Consider the following 21,951-nt stretch of genomic DNA (forward strand, 5'->3'; position numbering starts at 1 on the left):
TCTGCCAAACTGACCTCATTTGCTTTATCAATACTCTTCCTCTATCATAAAATCAGAAGTGAGCGTGTTCACTGATAGCACCAAGGTCAACACCATTTACCACTTCACAGATACAGAAACATCCATATTCAAAGCAGAGAAACTCGGACAATTTTTAGGCTTGGTTTGACAAGTGGTAAGTAACATTTGTAACATAAAAATTCCAGGAAAAGACCATCTCCATCAAGAGAACCCATCCATCTCCACTTGACATTCAATGGCACTACCATTCCTGAGTACCCCATTAACAACAACCTGGGGACTGTTCACTAGAAACTAAACAACTGAGATAGTTGTACCGGGACTCTTGGGGCTGCAAGAACAAGTCATAGGCTAGGAATTCTGCAGCATAATTCACTTCCTATTTCTTCAATGTCTGTCGACCATCTACAAGACGCAACTAAGTAGTTTGATGGAACACTTTCACTTAGCTGGATGGGTGCGGCTCCAACAACACTCAAGCCTGCCCCAATCTGCTTGATTGGCACCCTATCCACCTACTGGATTAGTGGTGCTGGAAGAGCACAGCAGTTCAGGCAGCATCCAACGAGCAGCGAAATCGACGTTTTGGGCAAAAGCCCTTCATCAGGAAATGGAGTCATTGTTTTTACCCTATCCACCTAGATTCAACATTGACCTCTTCATCAATGGCACACTTTGGCAACAGGATATATCAACTACAAGATTCACTGTAGCTACTTTCAAAGCTTGCTTCGACAGTACTTTCCAATGCTGCAGACTTTACCAGCTGGACAAGGGCAGCAGCCTGGTTGGGATCACCATCACCTGCATGTTCCCCACCAAATCGGTCACACTCATGATTTGTAACTATATCACTGATCCATCTTTGTCAGGATGTCAAAACCTGGAACTCCCTTCCAAACAGCACTGTGTGCATCCCTAGATACCTTGGACTTCAATTCAAGAAGGTAACTCAACACCAGCTTCTCAAAGGCAGTTATGGATGGGCCATGAGTCTAGCCTAACCAGTGAAGCCCATGTTCCAAGAACGAACAAATACAAAACACGTTTGTGCACAAGTAAATGCAAAGTTGCTGCCCACACCTTCAAACAATTGAAATATAAGTCAGAACATGTCATTGACATTCAGTTGCGTGATTACCCCCCAAAACTACAGCTGTTCTTTGTACTTGTGTCAGAACTTTGTATAATTTTAAATACCTCAATTATATCACATTGAGGCAGTTTGAAGCAACTGCTATCATTGGTTGGCAGTAATGCATGCTCCAAATTAATGCCAATATTGGGCTTGCTGCTGCCAGTTACTGACTCACAGGCTACAAAACAGCCTCTTTGATGAAAAATTTGGTTTCTCTGTTATATATTCCAACTGCAATTTACTTCAATCTCCCCTCACTGATATCTTTTATAATCTTGTAATGGATTTTGTTAAGCCATGCCCTGTGATAAAATGTTTCCCTTTCCCTTACCAGGCCCATTTACTTCAATCATCATCAGAGTTGTTACTCGATACAAATTTGTATAATTTAGATATTATATGAATGTGATGCTTTACTGGGCAGAATCTTGAATTCAGCTTAGCAACTGCATCTTTTCCCTTTTGAATCAATTGTGGTATGCACTGATTTCATCATGCTCTCTTAAATGTTAGTGTTCTTTGTGTTGTCTGTTATAATGTCACAGCTTCTATAAAGCTGCCATACTTTTGATCGAGATCCAACAGTTCTTTACTATCCTTTTACATGATGCCAAAAATTGCACTCGTGCTGAAATTCTAAATGGGAAATTAAGCAAGTGATTAATGTGCAGGTTTTAAACGTCCGCTTTTGCAGATTGAGGATCACTTCTGAAATGCCATTCATTTAAACTGAAGTCTTTCTAATCAGCTATTACAAATCTAGAAAGATTGCCTTTCTCCTTTACATTCCTAACTCTAACTCTGATGCTTATGGGGCAAGTCCAGAGGATGACATTTATGGTGAAGACTAATTTCATGGGGTTGCAGCAGCAATGAATTCTGCTGAAAATAGATGATTGTTGTGGCACCCAGCTTGGTTTCTATTTCAGCAGGTTCCTCACTAATACCTGCCCTCGTGTTCGTGTCTGACACTTCAGATAATCAAATTAAGTTGATGGGGAAATGGGGGCAACAATTTTATAACTGGTTCTACCTTTTGTCATCTTGTCTTCAATGAGAAGGACATCCTTTTAAAGCAGTTTTATTTTTAAATTATCCTAAGTTGTAACAACCTTCATCTTCGTCATCACATAATTTCTGACCATTTGTGAAGAGGTCTCTGCTGTGTTCCAAAAAGTTGGAGAACACTTGATTCTCGAGTAACAGCTTTTTGCAAAAGGAGACAGAAGTGATTTATGGAGGGTGTGTCGAAGAGTTGGTATTCTTGAGAAAATAAATCCACAAGGGTATCTTGCCTGCCAATTTAATGCAGTGATTGGATAATTCAGCCTGTTTAAAGTACTTTGGTCATCAATTTTATGATTCTAGTTAATGTAGTTCATGACTAAGCAGTTAAGTAACTTCTACAACTTAAATACCAAGGATCTGTTTTAACAAAAAGAAAGAGAAATTAAGAGAATACTTTCTAAAGCAATATAATGCTAACAGTGCCCAACACGATGTAATGATTTCTGGTCTAATTAAATTCTCTGAGGATGAATTTCTGCAGTTAGTATATGTTTTGCCACATTGACCTTTCTTTTTAACCTCTTCCAGAATTTGGTGCGACTGCTTTGCTATTGATTGTTGTGATAGCCTACTTCCCATCTCACCCTCCTCTTCCGCCCAGTATAGCTGCTGCAAGCCAGAGGCTCAATTACAGAAACAGTATCTGCAGACTCCTTGGGTGAGTTTGTCCTGAATAATTTTGGGGTACTTTATGTTCTGGCAGAGATATCGATCTGCAAAGAAGTTACTAGATCTCATGAACATCTTGTTGCTCAGCAAAGCTTTTATAGTACAGAGTGCTCTTTGCGAGCTTTGTGTCATTATTGAAGTGTAGAGTAACTTTATCCACAAACCATTACCAATGCCTGAAGAAAATTGTTACTTTTCAAACCTGTGAGCATCTCTAAAGTATCCCGTCAGATTCTGAATTTGCTAGTGTGAGTACACTGTTAATTTGTCTTGAAGATTGTTATTAAATAATTAAGCCTTCTGTAATAGTTGCTGAATCCAGGATCACTGGGTTGGAGTTGGATAGGAGTTTGTTTGCAAATTCCCCTTTGTTGTTCAATATATATACATTGTGTTTATCCTGTACAGCACCAGATATTATCAATAATACCAACGTTCCTACTGATTTGACATTTTAAGGACTAAACTGAATTTAACTTGAATGTATTAGATGTGATCCGAGAAGATGGTGAATGTCCCTGTGGCATTCAGAAAAACCATCTTAATGTTCTTGCTGATTTTGCTACCTTTTTTTTCTTTACTGGTGTAATCTCTTGTGACTACTGATAAGAATTCCTTTCTCTTAGGGGATCATAGGTTCAAGCATGACTGCAGGACTAGATTGCATCATTTAATCTAACACTTGAAAACTTAAGAAATAGGACTGGGATTAAGTCATTCATCCTGTCTCGCCTGTCCCCTGAACCTTTAACTTCCTTCAATATCAACCATCTGTGTATTCAATATTCCAGCCTATACCTCAGCTTTCTGTGGCAAAGCATTCCATTTATTAACAACATTTTTAGAGAAGAAAGTCCTCCCGTATCCCCATTGAAAATGGGAGACCCTTGTCATTAAATTGCACCTTGTACTTCTAGATTTACCCCATGGGAATAAGCATTCTCTTGGCATCTAGCCCATAAAGTCCATTTAGAATCTTTCCATCTTCCAGTAAAATTGCCTCTCATCATTGGACTTCATTGAGTCTAGACCCAACCTGCTGAACCTTTCCTCATTGGATCACCCCAAGTATAATTCTTGGTGAATAATGCTCACTTTCAGATGACGTGTGCTTTTCTGCTCTTTCTGGCATTTTAAGTAGAAGGTTAAGATCCTATGGCGCTAAAATACCATGGGAAGAATATTCTGCTGATTGATCGACTCCTGATTGATCATACAAAATTGTTTTAAAATTTGACTATTCACTCTGAGGAATCTGATATCTTAGTGAAAAGTAGTTCTGTGCACCAGCGATTTATAGCATTTCGAGTAATTTGTCGTATGTGAAATGTTGAGCTAAATAAGGCGCAAAATTAAAGCAGATCTCTCTTGGAAATTTTGGGGTCTTTCAGACTACCACTTAGCATCTCCCCTCAGACCAGAGGGCAGAATCTCAGGGTGATAGATCACACTGTAGAATTCTTTATCTCAAAGGGCCATCGGGGCTGGGTTATCAAGTATGTTCAAGGGTATCAAGGCTTATGAGGAAGAGGTAGGAAAGTGGAGTTGAGGATTATCACATAAAGCCATGATCTAATTAATTGGTGGAGCAGACTCAGGAGGCCAAATGTCCTCTTTCTGCTCTTGCATCTTGATATGATTTGATTTATTGTTACGTGTACCTAAATACAGTGAAAGCTATGTTTGTGAGCAGTACAGGCAGATCATAGTAAGCAAGAACATTCAGATCATAGGGTGAAAGAAACTTGGACAGAGTGAGGTATACAGGGTATACTGTACAGGACATGCATGAAGCAAGATCAACAACATTTGGAGTTGGTCTATTCATTAGTCTAATAATGGCAGGGAATAAGCTGTTCTTGAACCTTTTGCTGCACATATTCAAACTTCTGTATCTTCTGCATGACAGATGAGGTTGTAGGAGAGCACTACCGGGATGGGATGGGTCTTTGATTTTGCAGCATTTCTGCAGCAACAAGAGGCATAAATGGAGTCCATGGAAGAAAGGTTGGCTTCCGTGATGGTCTGCGTTGTGCACACAATCTTCTGTAGTTTCTTACAGTCCTAGGTAGAGCACTTGCTGTACCAGGCTGTTACACACCTGGACAGTATGGTGCATCTGTAAAAGTTGTTGAGGGTCCTTATGGACATGCCAAATATCCCAAGTCACCTGAGGAAGAAGAGGTGTTGTTGTGCTGTCTTGACAGTTGCATCTACATGAGGTCCAGGACATGCCCCTTCCTATTTGTGCTCTGAATGTTGCCTCTTGGTGGCATTAGAAAGCATAGCATTTATTTTCTCATGTATGCTGACGACACCCAGTGGTTCCTCACCATCACCCCTGTCACTTCACTTTTGCTAAATTTCTCAGCCTGCTTTTCTGATATTCAGTACTAGATGAGCAGAAGTTTTCTTCAGTTTCTTTGGCCTCTGCCATAAACTCTGCTCACAATTCCATTACTGCTCTGGACTGTCTCCCACATTCTATAATCCTTCAATTTTAGGCCACCCAAAACTCTAGGAGAAAGTGAGGTCTGCAGATGCTGGAGATCAGAGTTTAAAAATGTGTTGCTGGAAAAGCACAGCAGGTCAGGCAGCATCAAAGGAGCAGGAGAATTGATGTTTCGGGCATAAGCCCTTCTTCAGGAATCAAAAAAATGTGCACTCAAAACTCTGCCTGTGTTGTTATGCATACCAAGTCCCAATTCCTTTTCATCCCTGTGCTCACTGACTGGTACTGGCTCTCAAAGCAAAATTTCCAACCTTGGGTCTCTCCCCACCTACTTGTCCCATCTGCTGCCATGGTGGAGGCTAGCTGATGGAACACAGGCTAGCCATTAAACCAAGTGGTGTCTTAGTCTGTGCGGCTCAGTAATGTGCTAGGCAGTATGTTCACACGTTGAACCACAGGGTCTTTAGCTTTCTTTGGAATCATATCTGTACTTTGTAGTCACATAAGATGCTGTGTAAATGTGGTGACCCTCTGATTAGATTTTGTTTACTCAGCTGCTAAAACGTCATAAAGAAGATAAAAGCCCAACCAACCTTGTGCAGTATGAGGCAGTTGTTGTATACAAGTTGATTCAGTGCCTCGATTCTTATTTGAAAGTAATGTTATTAATGTTCTTTTGTCACCACAGCAATTTCAGGTTTTTGATGATTGCATTGGCTTTTGCTGTGCCTTTGGGAATATTAGCAGGATGGTCAGGAGTCTTAGATGTAATTCTAACACCACTTAAGGTGAGCCAGGTAAGAGAGTTTTTTTTTTGTTCTTTGATCCAAAGTTTGTTGTTGAAAATTGTTCCAGAATAACCAATTCCTACATGATATAGGTACCACTCCTTAACACGATGTGCCAAGGTCACCTTGCAGAATGTGCCAGTGTTACTTAAGGATTACCTTCATTGTTCTCACTTCATTTAGACATCCGAATTTAAGGATTTTCTCATTTTTGCATGATTTGGAGATGTCAGTGTTGGACTGACATGTACAAAGTTAAAAATCACACAACACCAGGTTATAATCCAGCAGGTTTAGTTGGAAGCACTAGCTTTCAGAGCGCTGCTCCTTCAGGTGGTTGCCTGATGAAGGAGCAGCGCTCTGAAAGCTAGTGCTTCCAATTAAACCCGTTGGACTATAACCTGGTGTTGTGTGATTTTTAACTCCTTTTTGCAGACCTTCATTAGTAAGTCCCAGGTAGAACAGTAAATAGGTGAATGATTTTTGTCTAAAGAAAAACCTCTAGGGCTGTGGCCTGCAACCTGATGGGTATGTAGAACACCAAATATGCGAGGTTTGGTTTGATTTGATTTGATTTAAGAGCTATATTTCCAGAAACCAAAATGACACGCTGTGTACTTTTCGAATAGTTTATGGGCCATAATTTCACAAAGGTCTAAAGATAGATTTCTATCTAACAAGTGATGGGGAATATTTTCGGAGTAAAGTCTAATTGAATAGATTTTCTAAAGTGGTACATATGAATGAATGATCTCTATACTCTATTATTTTATGATTTTGTACTTGAGCAGCAGCTGCCCTTTCAATGAGACCATAACATTTAACTGTTGAGTCAAAAACAAATACTCCCATAAAACAAGTTTGAGATGCATATATAGCTTTCTTTTTTGAAAAGTTGGTAAAAGCAACCCATTCGTCGTGGATTAATTTTTCAGTTTCTCTTTAGGTTGATGCTGGTTGGATTGGTTTTTGGTCAACAATTGGTGGCTGTACTGTTGGAATATTGATTGCAAGGTCAGTTCAATTTATGTTTATCCCATCCAAGAGTTCAAATTTTTGATGTACGTAGATCAGCCATACATCCAAGCATACATTTTCTGGCAAGTTTCACACTCAAACTATATAATCAATGGTTGGTATGAATTTGTTTCTAAGGATGCTGTACATTTGAAGGACAACATGCTTAATTGTATTTTCCAAATGTTTCGCAGTTCAAAGGAAGACGACAATTAATGCACTCCTGTTAAAGTTTTCAGGAATGGATGCATGTTTTTGAAAGTTTGCTGAGTAGTGCCACCAGATGAAAAGATCCCTTTATAGTTCTGAGGCCAGTAAAACCCTTTAGACATAGGATCTAATGCAAGTCCAACAAGGAACAAAATTTGGTTACAAAAATGATTTGATGAGTCCTTCAGATGAATGGACTGGTTTGGTTATAATGTTTTAGAATCCAGATCCAATCCCTTTTGAGTCTTGACTTTTTGTTTTTTAATTTGTTCATGGGATTTGAATTTCATAGAAATTGGCAATAAATGGTTTTATCTGATTGTCCTTGAGAAGTTGGTGAACTGCTGTCTTCAGCTGCTGCAGTCTGTGGTCTAGTTATACTGTTTGTTTGTCCTGTCAAAGAAATAGTTTCAGGGGCGAGAAATCACAGGTTTAGATGGTGTCAGAATTGTAGTTTCACACAGCACAGGAATAGGCCCGTCAGCCCACCATGTCTATGCTGACCAACAAACAACACCTATGCCCTGACATTTAAGTGCTCATCCAGGTGCTGCTTAAATATTGAGAGTACCTCCCTCCACCACCCCTTCAGGTGGCAAATTCCATACTTCTATCACCTTCCAGATGAAAAATGCTTCCTCAGGTCCACTCTAAACATTTTATGCCCCTTTATACTTGAGCACTGTTGTCTTAGAAACATTAGCTATAGGGAAGAGATCCTGTTTATGTCGTTCATAATGTTCTATACCTCAGTCAGATTCCCCCCCCCTCAGCATCCTTTGTTCCAAGGAAGACAAACCCAGCCTATTCAGTCTGTCTGCACAACTGAGACTTTTCATCCCAGGCAGTATCCTGGTTTATCTCCCCTGCATCCTCTCCAATGCAGTCACATCCTTCCGATAGTGTGGCAACCAGTGCTGCACACTGTATCCATCTGTAACCTAGCCAATGTTTTATAAAGTTACAAACAAGACTTGCAGCTAATGAAGGCAATCATCCCATATGTTTTCTTCACCTTGTCTACCTATGCTGACGCCTTGAGGTATCTCCAGATTTGTACGTCAAGTACACTTTGCTCCTTAGTACTCCCTAAAGACCTCCCATACTTGGTGTATATCCTTGCCTCAATAAACCTTCCAAAATGCATCACTTCGCATTATCAGGATTAAATTCCATTTTCCATTGCTCTGCCCAGTTTAACAGCTGATCAAAATGAGACTGTAGCTTGAGACCCTTCTCCTCACTATCAAAAACAGCCCCAATTTTCATGTCATCTGCAAACTTCTTATGCCTCCAACATTCACATCCAAGTTGTTAGTATCCATAACAAACAGTAAGGGTCCCAGCACAAAACCTTATGGTACACTGGCCACAGGCTTCCAATTATAAAAACAATGCTCCGTTATCGCCATTTACGTCCTGTTTGTAAGCCAACTATTGGATCCAGTTTGCCAACATACCTTATATCCAATGTGTTGTTACCTTTTGGTCCAGCCTTGCATGTGGAAAACTCTGCTATTAACTTTTTTCTTTCTCCTTCCCTAATTCTACTTCATCTGCTAATTGATTCTATTTTTTACTTACTTTTGCACTGTGCCTTTCATGTTCTCAGGCTTCCCAAAGTTATTTTACAGCGAATGAGGTACATTTGAGGTGCAGTCATTGTTCTGATGTGGGAAAGCTATCCCACTTTTTATTACTAGTGACAGTTGAAAATCACTTCTTTCGAGTATTCTTAGCCAAGTGGTCACACACGTACTCAGTTAATCTTCAGGTTTCCAACAGCTGGGGAAATTTGTAGAAAAATTTGATCATCTATAAACATGGGTGAGGTGTTGAATGACTGGAGAGTGGCTAATGTGCCTTTGTTTAATAATGGATGTAAGGAGAAGCCTGGAAACTATAGTCCTGTAAGTCTGACTTCAGTGGTGGGTAAGTTGTTGGAAGTGACCCTGAAAGATAGGGTTTGTATGCATTTGGAGAGGCAAGGAATGATCAGGGATAGTCAGCATGGTTTTGTGCAAGGCAACTTCAGTAAAGCCTTTGACAAGGTTCCACATGGCAGACTAATTAGTAAAGTTAGATCACATGGGATTCAGCGTGAGCTTGTCAATTAGATACAAAATTGGCTTAACAGGAAATAAATTGTTGTTGAGGATTGCTTTTCGGACTGGAGACCTGTGACCTGGGTCCACTTTTGTTTGTCATTCACATGAAAAATGATTTGGGTGCAAGTGTAGAAAGTATGGTTAGTAGGTTTCCAGATGATACCAAGATTACTGGTGCAGAGGACAGTGAAGAAGGTTACCAAACAGATTACAAAGAGATCTTGATCAGTTGAGTCAATGGGCTAAAGAGTGGCAAATGGAATTTAATTTGGATAATTACATTTTGGCAAAACAAACAAAGGCAAGACTTCTACAAATAAAATTAGGGCCTTGGGCAGTGTTTTGGAGCAGAGCGACCTAGTGGTTCAGGTACATAACTTTATTTGAAGTTTGTCTTAGAAATAGAAAAGATGGTAAAGAAGGCATTTAGTAAGCTTGCCTTCATTGCTCAGACCTTTGAACAAAGAAGTCGGGACATTATGTTGAGGTTGTGCAGGTCTTTAGTGAGGCCTCTTTTGGAATACTGTGTCCAGTTCAGGTCTTTCTGTGAGAGGAAGAATATTATAAAGCTGGAGAGGGTTTGGAAGGCATTTACCAGGATGTTGCTGGGAGGAAAGAATTTGAGTAATACGGATAGGCTGGGACAGGCTGGGACTTTTTTTAACTGGAGCATAGGAAGTTAAGAGATGACCTTACAGAGGTTTATAAAACCAAGGGGTTTAAGGTGAATGACAAGTGTTTTTCCCTAGGGTGGGTGATGTCAAGGCTGGTGAGGATATTTGTAAGGTGAGAGGAAAGAAAGATTTTAAAAAAGACATGAGAAGTAATTTTTTTTACCCAAAGGTTCATGAGTGAAGTGAACTTTCAGAGAAAGTGGTAGATGTGGTACAATTACAACATTTAAAAGGCATTCAGATAACAACATGTATTGGCAAGGTTTGGTGGGATATGCGCCAAGTGCATGAAGGTGGGATTAGTTTAATTTGGGATTATGGTTGGCATGGCTTGGTTGGACTGAAGGGTCTGTGTCTGTGCTGTATGACTGTCTCTGGAACCTGATAGATGACCCATTGGCATGTGGATCACTGAAGGCGAAGGGTGAAAACTGAATAGGATTTGTGCACATGATGAGTTGTTCAAAGCAGAATAACTTATTCCAATGGCTTTTGCTTCAGTTGGTATATTTGTATTAAATCATTTCAAATAGAAAAAAAGTAATTGTACTGTCGAGGGTTTGTTAATGTATATTTGAATTGCATTGTACGTTGGGGAGAAACACATGCCTTTTTTATTAAAGGCTGTAATTATTGATGATTTTCACAAAGAATATTCAAGATGATAACTATCACCAAAATATTATTTTTCCTTAACCATTCATAAATTTCCATTTATGTTCTCTGGTCCTAGTTTTCTACCTTTGAACTAATATTGTCTCTATTTTGATGAGGTTTTTTACTCTCCTGATGAAAAACTCAAGTTTCTAATTGTTCTCATAACTAATCCTTGTTACACTTGGGATCAAGCTTGCTGCTTTTCTCTGCAGGCTCTTAAAGTTTGTTTATTTTGTGCTTTGACTAATATTCAACTGCCATAATATCTTTGGCTCAGCTTTCAGTTATGCTGGATGCTTTTAATCTTTAAATCAAGTTATATGTAAGTTACAAGCAACAACTTTCCAGTTACATCCAACTGTAAATCTTGACCCCTTGCTATTTCTAATCTTTCAAAAGCTTCATAACTCTAATTTTAATCTGGCTGAGGTCAACTTTCCTCATTCTGTTACTACATAAGTACTACACTTGTACTGTGTGCCGGAGAGGTAGAAATGTGTTTCATTTCTGTTATTATCATTGAGTGACACAGCGAAGGTCAATTGCCTCATCAATGACTGATCAATGTATTTCTCTACTTGTGCATAATAATATCCCATTTGATGTTTGCTTCACACTCCTATTTAGGGCGCGATTTCCCACAAAAGGTCCACTGACATTTGTGTGTAATATAAATTTGTTATTGATATCCAAACTGAGTCTAAAGCATGACATGTTGATATTTCCTGCTGTAGAGTGTTTCACTGTGCTTCACTCCAGCATTAGGTTAGTCCTTGATACAGACTGAAGTACCCTGACAGCATTAGAAGAATTAGTGATTACACTATATAGCTGTGATGCAAATGCAGAAATATTCTTTCAGCTCTTTATTTCTCTCCAAATAATTACAAATGCTAATCATAAAGTGTTGGAGCACAGAAGACTATCCAAAGGAGCAAACATTGGATATATTCTTGAGGAATTTCTTCGTTCAAGAGCATGAGAAAATGGTCTTATTGGATGTCTCTGTCAAAGAGACAGCACAAGCACAATGGGCTGAGTATCCTCCTGCATTGTATAAGCATCAGCATTTAAACAAAGAGAACATTTCTAGTCTTTGAAAATGCAATTAAATTTGCAATGCATTATAGGTTGCCACAGTCACCTGGAGCTTGCTTGGATGAGATGGAAGAAGGTTGTTTTTTTTAAATTAAAGCATCTTTCTGAAGAGTTCATTGTTAGGCTGAAGAGGTGGGTGGACAGTGTCAAGATTGTATCGCCTACTGGTCAGGAAGTACTTGAGTGCCTAATCTTGTTCATCCCTGTATGAAATTCACAAAATTTAACTCTTAAGTTATTGAATATATATGTGATGGGAATGCACTTGTAGATCAGTTTGGAAAGCAAAGGTGCAATGGGGCTCATTTGAATAGCTCTTTCAAAGTCAGCATGGGACATTTAGCTGATGGGCTTCCATCTGTGCTGTATGGTTCTGAGAAAGGACACGAAGGGAAAGCGTAGAATTAAAGAATGTTAGAAGTAAAGTAAAAGGAAAAAGTATTAAGTAAGATAGCTTTGCTGGGAAAGGCAGGAGGTCCAGCTCTGTACAAGAACAAACTTGGGCAGCTGCGAAATTTAAAAATTAGTCATTAAGGCGGAACAAAAGCGTTTGACACATCTCTTCAAACTGAATGTACCTACGAGAAAAGACAATAGGGGTTTGAATAAAGAGTTTACTGACCAAGCATGTGAGGTGGAAAACAATGAGGAATAGGTTTAAGACACAAAAGACAGTCAGTGATCAGGTTTAAACAAGGACATGAGGTGATGAGTACGCAACCAAACTTTAGAGGATATCAACATTTAATGTCATCACCTGAGTCAGTACAAGCGCACTTTTGTTATTGCTATTCTAGTAATGTGATCAGTTAACAAAAGACTAACAAGTTAATCATAAGCACAGCAAGAATCTGGGGAGGACATCGTGCTCATCAAGAGTTTGAATGACCTGTTCAGTGGGCAAAAGCTGTATAAATATTGAACATTGAGAGTGCCATTTTTGGAGTAATCTGAGAGAGCACGAAGTTGGTAATTGCTGGTACTCTGCTGAGGTTTTAGAACCTCTACTTCAACTAGGGCTTGGTGTCTTATTACTCTGTAACTGTGATACTGTAGTAAGTGTTTAATAAACCTTTAATGGACTGCTTGTAAGAATTTTATTCCAGGCAATTGAACGATCTCAGGCAAAGAACTAGGAAAGGCTGAGTCGACTCTAGTAGGGAGTCCTCCTTTACCCACTGAAGTTCTCAGGAAGCTTCAACAGTTCTCTGAAGTAAAGGAGCAGCCTGCATCACCAGGTGGTGTCCGGCACATGCTAGTCATCCTTTGCTAAAGATCTATTTTCTAACCCAGTTCTTTGATATGTGTCAACTCTTCAAGAAAGTTGAGATTTTTCTACAAAGGGATTAAAGAGACAGGTGAAGAATTTCCTTAGCTAGAGAGTGGTGAGCCTGTGGGAATCTCTGCCACAAAATGCAATTGAAGCCAAAACTCAATGTTTTCAAGGAGTTAGATATAGTTTTTAGGGCTAAAGGCGTCGAAGGGGATGGGGAAAAAGTGGGAACAGAATGCTGAGTAGGATGATCACATTGAATGGCAAAGTAGGCCAAAGGGCTAAATACTCTCTTCCAAAGCATATTTTCCAATTATCTATGAATACCTTTGGATTGCTAAGAGTCCAGCTGGCTTAGAGCTATCAGTACTGATAAAGAGGTTGTGGTTTTTCCGCAAGACACACCTCTATGTAATTTTAATGCAATATTGAGAGTATTTTATATTGTTAACTGGTCTTTCCAAGCAACATTCAGAAATGCAACAGACCATGAATGGATAGACACAGTACAACCATAGACATTAGATAGTGACAAACACAGAAAATGAAAAAACTAGACCTGCAGGAAAAACTAGACAAACTTACACAAAATAACACAGACAACACAGCAGCATGGATAAAAAAAACTTATCTGACCGACCCTGAACAGACACTGAAAAAGCCGTCTTAGTAAGAGGGTTAAATTACAACTTCGAGGATGCGGACAAGAAAGATTTCTCAGCAGTGTTAGAAACAACACTGAAAGACAACTGACTCACAGAAGAAACGCAGCAAAACATCAGACAGTCGCACCAACATTAAGCAGGAAATAGAAAGGAAAACACTAGAAAACCAAAACAAATTGTTATCCTGCCTGCAGACAAAGGACACTTGACAGTCATTTTAAATCAGAGACTACATTGAGAAAGCGAACACTTAACAACACTTACCAACAAGTGGCAATAGACCCATCCTCTCAACTAGAGAATCGAATCACAGCCCTCACCAAAAATCTTCAGAAATCAGGAGAAATAAATAAGACAGACTTTCAAAAAATGAAACCAGACAGATTCAACACACCACGCTTCTACGAGTTACCCAAAATTCACAAACCAGGAGCCCCCCTCAGACCCATAGTCTTGCTATCTGGAACACCAATTTACAGATTGGCCAAGGAGCTAGACCAAAGATTAAAACACTTGGTACAAGACTCACACCACTCCACCCGTGAATTCCTGAAGACCATCAAAGACACCAAGGTAGAAGAGGATGTATAACTTGTCTCCTTTGACGTAATAGCCCTGTTCACATACATCCAACATTAACCTGGCCAAGGAAACACTGACTACACTATTAGGAGACCCAAAGCGACATACACCAAACACCACTAACTTCTTCAGCAAGGACTATATCATCAAGCTAATTGACCTATGCCTTACCACCCACTTCACCTTCAACAACAAAACCGACAGACAAAGCAACGTAACATCCACAGGATCTCAGATAGCGGGGTTCTTAGCAGTGGCAGTAACAAACAGCTCTCCCAACCATCCAGCCCAAACTTTGGGTCAATTATGTGGATGCCACCTTTGTCATCACTAAACAAAACAAATTGGAGGAAACCTTCAAGACCATCAATAATACCCTTACTGGCATAAAATTCACTAAAGAGGAGGAAAACAACAACAAACTGCCATTCCTAGATGTCACAGTAGAGCAAACAGCCAATGGGGAACTTCATTTCCTCTGTCATCTGTTCATTTCATCTATCTGGGATGGCATGGTGACTCAGTGGTTAGCACTGCTGCACTACAATGTCAGGGACCCAGGTTCGATTCCAGTCTCTGGCAATTATCTGTGGAGTTTGCGCATTCTCCCCATGTCTGCATGGGTTTCCTCTGGGTGCTCTAATTTCCTCCCACAGTTCAAAGATGTGCAGATCAAGTGAATTGGCCATGCTAAATTGCACATAGTATTAGGGGCATTAGTCAGAGAGAGGTGGGTCTGGGTGGGTTACTCTTCAGAGGGTTGATGTGGACTTGGGCCAAAGGGCTTGTTTCCACACTGTAGGGAATCTAATCAAACCAGCATCTACAGGAAAACAACACATATGGACCAAATATTGAACTACAGAAGCAATCTTCCCAACATCCACAAACGAAGCTGCATTAGAACATTATTTCAATGAGCAACCCCACACTGCAGCACAGGGGAACTACAAAGAGCAGAAGAAAATCACCTGTACAGTATATTCAAAAAGAATTGGTACCAATGAACATTGTCTGCCGATTTCTCCGCAACAGACCCAAAGAGCAGAAAAAAACACATCCAGAAACCCTAGCCACTCTCCCCTACATCAAAGACATCTCGGAAATAACTGCCAGACTACTCAGACCCTTGGCATCATGGTAGCCCATAAACCCACTAGTGCCCAAAAACAGCAACTAATGAACTTGAAAGACCCCATACAGACAACAAGCAGAACTAATGTCATTTACAAAATACCTTGCAAGAACTGGAACAAACACTACATTGGACAAGCAGACAGAAAACTCACCCACCAGGATACATGAACATCAACTAGGCATAAAAAGACATTAGCCACTCTCACTAGTATCCTTAAATACGAATGAGGAAGGACACCACTTATGGCAACACATCCAACCTAGGACAAGCCAAACAAAGACACACACGAGAATTCCTAGAAGCATGGCATTTCAACCAGAACTTGTATCAACAAACCCATTGACTTGAATCCCATTTACCACACCCTGAGAAAAAGACCAGGAAATAACATCACCAGAGGAAATGACATCACCAACCAAAGGATACCCAAACACAAATAGAAAGCGGGCTATACCACCAGTGCTTCATCCGGAGGCTCACTGAAGATGTTACCTAGTATAGTGATGAAATGTCTGAAACTGAACCTTCCAGCTCACCGAGCAAACCCTACATCTAGAACATTCAGTCAATACCCATCGGTTTCCATGCTTAATCATGCAAGGGGAATGAATCAGATCATGGAAAATCTAGAAAATTTGTCAATGACTCTGCCAAGCCTGGAATATTTTTGAACATTTTCAAAAAGGCCAAATGTCATTGCAAAGTCAAAGAACTTTATAAAGACAGGGATGAGACATTTCTGACTTTGGGCAGATTTCCAAACTTGTACAATGTTTTTCTGATTTTCACTTGCCCCTTTTCCATCATAGTTTGCTTCACTTTGCATATCTGGAACTCTTCCATGTTGTGCCAGCATTCCAAACTCATAATGAATGTATCTGATCATTCATCTGTTTGTCTCTAGCAAGTTCTTCACTAAACGCAAGTATTGTGTTTTAACATTTCCTTTATGCGCAGTTTAATTTGGTTAATCCTAGAGAGGCTCATCTTTTGTTTAATATTACAGATTTGCAGACTTCTTCAGGGGAGTGCTGAAGCTCATACTGCTCTTGCTATTCTCTGGAGCCACGTTGTCATCTGCATGGGTTGCCCTCACCTGCTTCAACAGTGTCACTCACCTGCCTCTAACACCAGGTATTTAATAAATCCCAATTTGCATTTATTAAGAGCGCAAACTTGCTTTTATTAGCTTGTCAGAGCTGTGCCTTGCGTCCAGATCTTAGTATTGCCTATTTTAAATTAGAGGTTTGTTTGTTCTTTTTATCATGTCCAAATCATATAATGTTTTTCAATGTGAACAGTGCATTGATTATGGTTTCACTTTGTTAGTAACTTCCCTTGCTGGGTCATAGAGAAATACACGCATTATTTATCATCATCAGAACATCCATTTTATTCTAAACTACCTGCAGTCGGTGTTTGTTTTCCCCTGCATTCGCAGAAGGTGCAGCACCTGCCTGTTTACTTCCTCCCTCCTCACTATCCAAGCCTCTGACTCACCTTCCAGAAGAAGTAGCGGCTTACCTGCACTTCTCTCCACGCTTCAGCCTCTCTGCCTTTATTCCTGATGAAGGAATTTTGCCCGAAACGTTGATTTTACTGCTTCTCGGATGCTGCCTGAACTGCTGTGCTCTTCCAGCACCACTAATCCAGAATCTGGTTTCCAGCATCTGCAGTCATTGTTTTTACCTTGTTGATTTTAACCCTACTGCGAATCCTCTTGCAAGGATGCCTGCCTTGAAGAAGTTTTCCTCCTCTCTCTACAAGAATCTCAGGGAGTCCCTCTCCCACTGCAACTCCTAGGTACTCTATGCTACTTTCTCCCCACCCCCACCCTCTCTAGCTTATCTCTCCACGCTTCAGGCTCTCTGCCTTTATTCCCGATGAAGGGTTTTTGCCCGAAGCGCCGATTTTACTGCTCCTCGGATACTGCCTGAACTGCTGTGCTCTTCCAGCACCACTAATCCAGAATCTTCTCTCAATCTAGTCAATGGTATTCACTGCTCACAATCCGGTCTCCTCTACACTGTGGAGACGAAATACAAATTGGGCAACATGTCTGCAGAACACCTACGTCCTGTCGACAAAAATGATCAAGCTTTCTGTTGCCTGCTACTTCAACACATCACCATGTTCCCTGGCCAACATCTCTGTCACAGGCTTATCACAGTGCTCCAGCAAAGGTCAGTGCAAGCTGGAAGAACAGCACCTCAGTTTCTGCTTGGGGATCCTGCGGCCTTAGAGACTCAATATCAATTTCAATAATTCTAGGCCTGATCACTTCCTCCCATGTCCTCAACCCAAGCCCCACATTATGTGGGCTATTGTCGTAAACTGCCCATTGTCAGCTGCTAATGGCCCCCATTAGCAGCTATTGATTCTCCCAGGCTGACCTTTACCCATTTCTTTGTTCAACATAGCTCTCTCTCTCTCTCTCTCTTTCTGAGCTCCAACTCCAACCATTGTTTATCTTTTCACCCTTTCTTCACATCTCCAGCTTACATACCAATCTTTTCTTAGCAACAGTCAGTTCTGTTAAGACCTGAGAAGTTAATGTGCTTTCTCTCCACAGGTGGTCCCAGATCCTGCTGAGTTTTTCCAATAATTTATTATTTCTGAATACCAATGTGTGCAGTTTTGTTTTTTCCCTCATTTTCTCTTTCTTCTTCTCTTTATAATTGCCTTTCTTCTAGTATGTTTATGCTGTTTTCCTTTGTTCTCGTCCCTTTCCAAATCGCATTGCCACTCTTCATTGGCGATAATGAAGAGGAAAAGAAATCCTTAATGACACCCCATTACCTTCTCAAAAACCTACTTGTCTTCCTCTGATAGCATGTTGATATCGCTCTACAATACGTGAGGCCTGTTGAATTTTAAAAATGGCTTTATTTGTCATTGCAGCAACATTGTATACATCCTGCATATTAGTCGGGGTATTTATAACCAGCAGCGTTCCATTCTTCTTTGAACTGCTGGTGGAGACTGTGTACCCAGTGCCTGAGGGGATAACCTGTGGATTTGTGACCTTCTTGAGTAATGTCTTCATGGGATTGTTATTAATGTTCCTGGCATTTTATCATGCAGGTAATTTGAAACCTTTTCATTTGATGGATAATTTATTTGCCAACGTATTGATGTTTTTTAGACATGAATCTGAGCTGTGTGATATGAGTAAACGCATATTAATTGTTTTTGTCCCTTAAGATTTTGCCTCTGTTAAGAGTATTGTTGATGCAAGGAATTTAGCTATTAGCAAATAAATTATTTGTTTTTGCATTGTGTCCATGTAATATTTCAGGTTTTTTGTCAACTTGCTGAATCCATTAAAGAATTCGTAAGTGCTTATGCTTACAGGTACTTAAATAGTGTTCCTTCTCATGAAAGTAGTGGAATCTTGACTGAAATCTTTGTGTGTACATAAGAAATTGTAAACAGTCAGCAATGCAGCACACTTGTCCATCAGTGTTTTTCCATTTCAAAGTACAGTAGGTGCTTTGGGAAGCATGCAATCAGTCTGCATCGGTGGCCATTGGAGCCTACTCCCAACTATGCTGTCAATCAGTTATTGGTATGTGCGTACAATTGTATTCCCTACGCTTAGAGTGGTGACAAATCCATTCCCATTGGGCATATGGAACTACTGAAAAGAAGTTATGAAAGGTGGGCATCGCCTCAAAGTAATGTAGGTAAAACCAGTTACATTAATGTCATGGTAGCCCAGGTCAGGCTCACTGAACGAAGGTCAAAAAGTGCACAACACCAGGCTATAGTCCAATTGGTTTATTTGATTACTTACAGCGTGGAAACCGGCCCTTCGGCCCAACAAGTCCACACTGACCCTCCAAAGAGCAACCCACCCAGACCCATTCCCCTATATTTACCCCTTCACCTAACACTACGGGCAATTTTTAGCATGGCCAATTCACCTAACCTGCACATTTCTGGACTGTGGGAGGAAACCAGAGCACCAGGAGGAAACCCACGCAGACACTGGGAGAGTGTGCAAACTCCACACAGTCAGTTGCCTGAGTTGGGAATTGAACTGGGTGCCACTGTGCCACCGTGCCGCCCCAAAGTACCAGCTTTGGAAGTACTAGCTTTCAGAGCGCTGCTCCTTCGTAGGTAGCTTGTGGGGCAGGATCATAGGACACAGTATTTATAGTAAAGGATCAAAGTTTCATACAACTGATGCCATGTATTGAACAAACGTAGATTGCTGTTAAGTCTTTAATCACTTAGAATGGGGATGCAGGTTTTGATTCGTTAATATGTAAATCCCAGAACTCTGTTCAAGTCACATTCCTGAGATAACGTAAGGTTTTATTTTTAAAAAATCTGAGCTGAGATATTACCCTTTTTTATAAAACCTTACGTTATCTCAAGAATGTGACTTGAAAGAGGTTCTGGCATTTGCATCTTAATGAATGAAAACCTGCAACCCCGTTCTGTGATTGAAGACTTAACAGCAATCTAGGTTTGTTCAATACATCACATCAGTTTAGGAAGACTTGATCTTTTACTATAAATTCAGTGTCCTATGATCCTGTCCCACTAGCTAACTGATGAAGGAGCAGCGTTCTAAAAGTTTGTATTTCCAAATAAACCTGTTGGACTGTCACCTGGTGTTGTGTGATTTCTAAATTTGTCCACCCGCGTCCAACACTGGCACCTCCACATGAATGAGCCAAATAAATGTCAGATGAGCAGTTTCCCTACATCAAATTCTTCTAGCTGATGACTTGACAAATGGCCTCAGTGAATCAGTGGAAATGTCTCCAGCATAACCTGAAGAAATGTGATGTGTAGAAACTTGGGTACATTTGCAAAACATCTTACAAACGGGAAATATGCAGTGGAATTTAGAATTCAATGTTCCGAAGGCAGCAGAATGTTCACAAATAAAAATAACCTTGCAGAAAAGTCAACAAGGTTGAGGAATTGGAATTCATAGCCAACTTCATACAATAGGACCCCAAAAGCAGTGAAAAAAAAAATCTCTATAATCTGTTTTATGGTAATGTTGATTGACTGGTAAGTGTTGAAAAGTGGCAAAGTTTTCCTGTTTTTTTTTTCAACAAACAATTGCATGGGACCTTGTACATCCACTGAAATGGGCAGGAAATACTTTGGTTCAATTTCTTACCTAAAGATGACACCTCTTTGCCATGTGATCTGTTACACTGGAGTGACTGTCCATATTGTGCTGCAACTTCTGGCAAGGGGATTTAAATCCAATACAATCAAACTGCACTGAACCAAGGCCTCCATTTCAATTCCTTCCACACTCATCCACAAGTGCTAATTAGATCATCTATCTTGTATGTCACTGATTCCAACTGATTTACAATGCAGTTAGGTTGAGTTTGGAATCAAAATCTTGCGAATGCCATTCAGAAATTCAATTAAAACCTGTCTGTGAAACTTAAAAGTACATGACCATAACCCCTTGCTTTTGATTCCATGTTGGCTGAACTTTCAGTTCTCTAAAGGGACTTTGAACTGAAGACAGTGCTTAGTAGCTGTGTGAAGCTGGGAGCTGTTGCTGAATTCTGTTCTGCATTAAAACAAAGTCCAGGCAGAATGTTCACGATGAGTAAACTTCACAGCGATGTGAACGTGCTGTGCAGATGACAACCTTGCAGTGTGAGAGTAGAGTTGACCATTATTTGTTGAACTCCAGTTATTGATGTGCAAGGTTATTAGAAATTTAATTGCGTATAAATCCATTTCATTCAACTATTTCTATACTTCAAACAACCATTTGAGACCAGCTTTTGTGCTGTTTGCCTGTTATATCTACCTGTTAGTCAGCTTTCCCAAAAGACTTTAACCAATGTTTATTTCGGAAGAAGATAAAATATTTGTATGCAGAGTTCCAATGAAAGGTTTGCTCTGTTTCTCGCTCTGCAAATAGTTCCTGATCAATTGGGTGAGCAAGGTCCAAAGGACTTCGGCTTTCTGTGTCTTTTAACCCTTGGGAAAACTTTCTTATTTTCTGCACTTAAATAGGCTGTGTCATCTGTATTTAATGTTGTTCCTAATTTAAATGTAGTTTTAGGACCCCGTGCTGCATGCCCTAAGAGGGCACTTGGGTTATCTGATTTACATTGAGACAGAAATAAACGTTTCCCTCCTTGTTGAAGTGATAATCTTTCCCTGTTGTCCATCTGTCCCAGAGACAAAATGAGAAGCGTAAAGGTTGCTCTGCATCATCATGGAGCATTAACTAAATGTCTTCATGAATCCCATCCTCCGTACTGGAGTATCATAGCATCCCTATAGTATGGAGACACTGGGAGAACCCGCAAACTCCATAGGTGATTGTCCAAAGTGAAATTGAACCAGTGTCCCTGGCCCATGAGGCAGCAGTGCTAACCACTGTGCTGTCCTAAA

General features: G+C 40.2%; 1 protein-coding gene across 1 annotated transcript in view; it reads left to right on the forward strand.

The window, feature by feature from the left end:
• slc49a4 (solute carrier family 49 member 4) overlaps positions 1-21,951 on the forward strand; it is a 68,905-nt gene that overhangs the window by 33,240 nt on the left and 13,714 nt on the right. The window contains exons 4-8 of the mRNA XM_072579915.1: positions 2,756-2,885; positions 6,037-6,145; positions 7,083-7,150; positions 16,565-16,692; positions 18,460-18,642. Of these exons, the coding sequence (XP_072436016.1) occupies positions 2,756-2,885; positions 6,037-6,145; positions 7,083-7,150; positions 16,565-16,692; positions 18,460-18,642 (618 nt within the window). The remainder of the gene's footprint in view (positions 1-2,755; positions 2,886-6,036; positions 6,146-7,082; positions 7,151-16,564; positions 16,693-18,459; positions 18,643-21,951) is intronic.

Source organism: Chiloscyllium punctatum, chromosome 10 (genome assembly GCF_047496795.1).
Source record: "Chiloscyllium punctatum isolate Juve2018m chromosome 10, sChiPun1.3, whole genome shotgun sequence".
Lineage (NCBI taxonomy): Eukaryota > Metazoa > Chordata > Chondrichthyes > Orectolobiformes > Hemiscylliidae > Chiloscyllium > Chiloscyllium punctatum.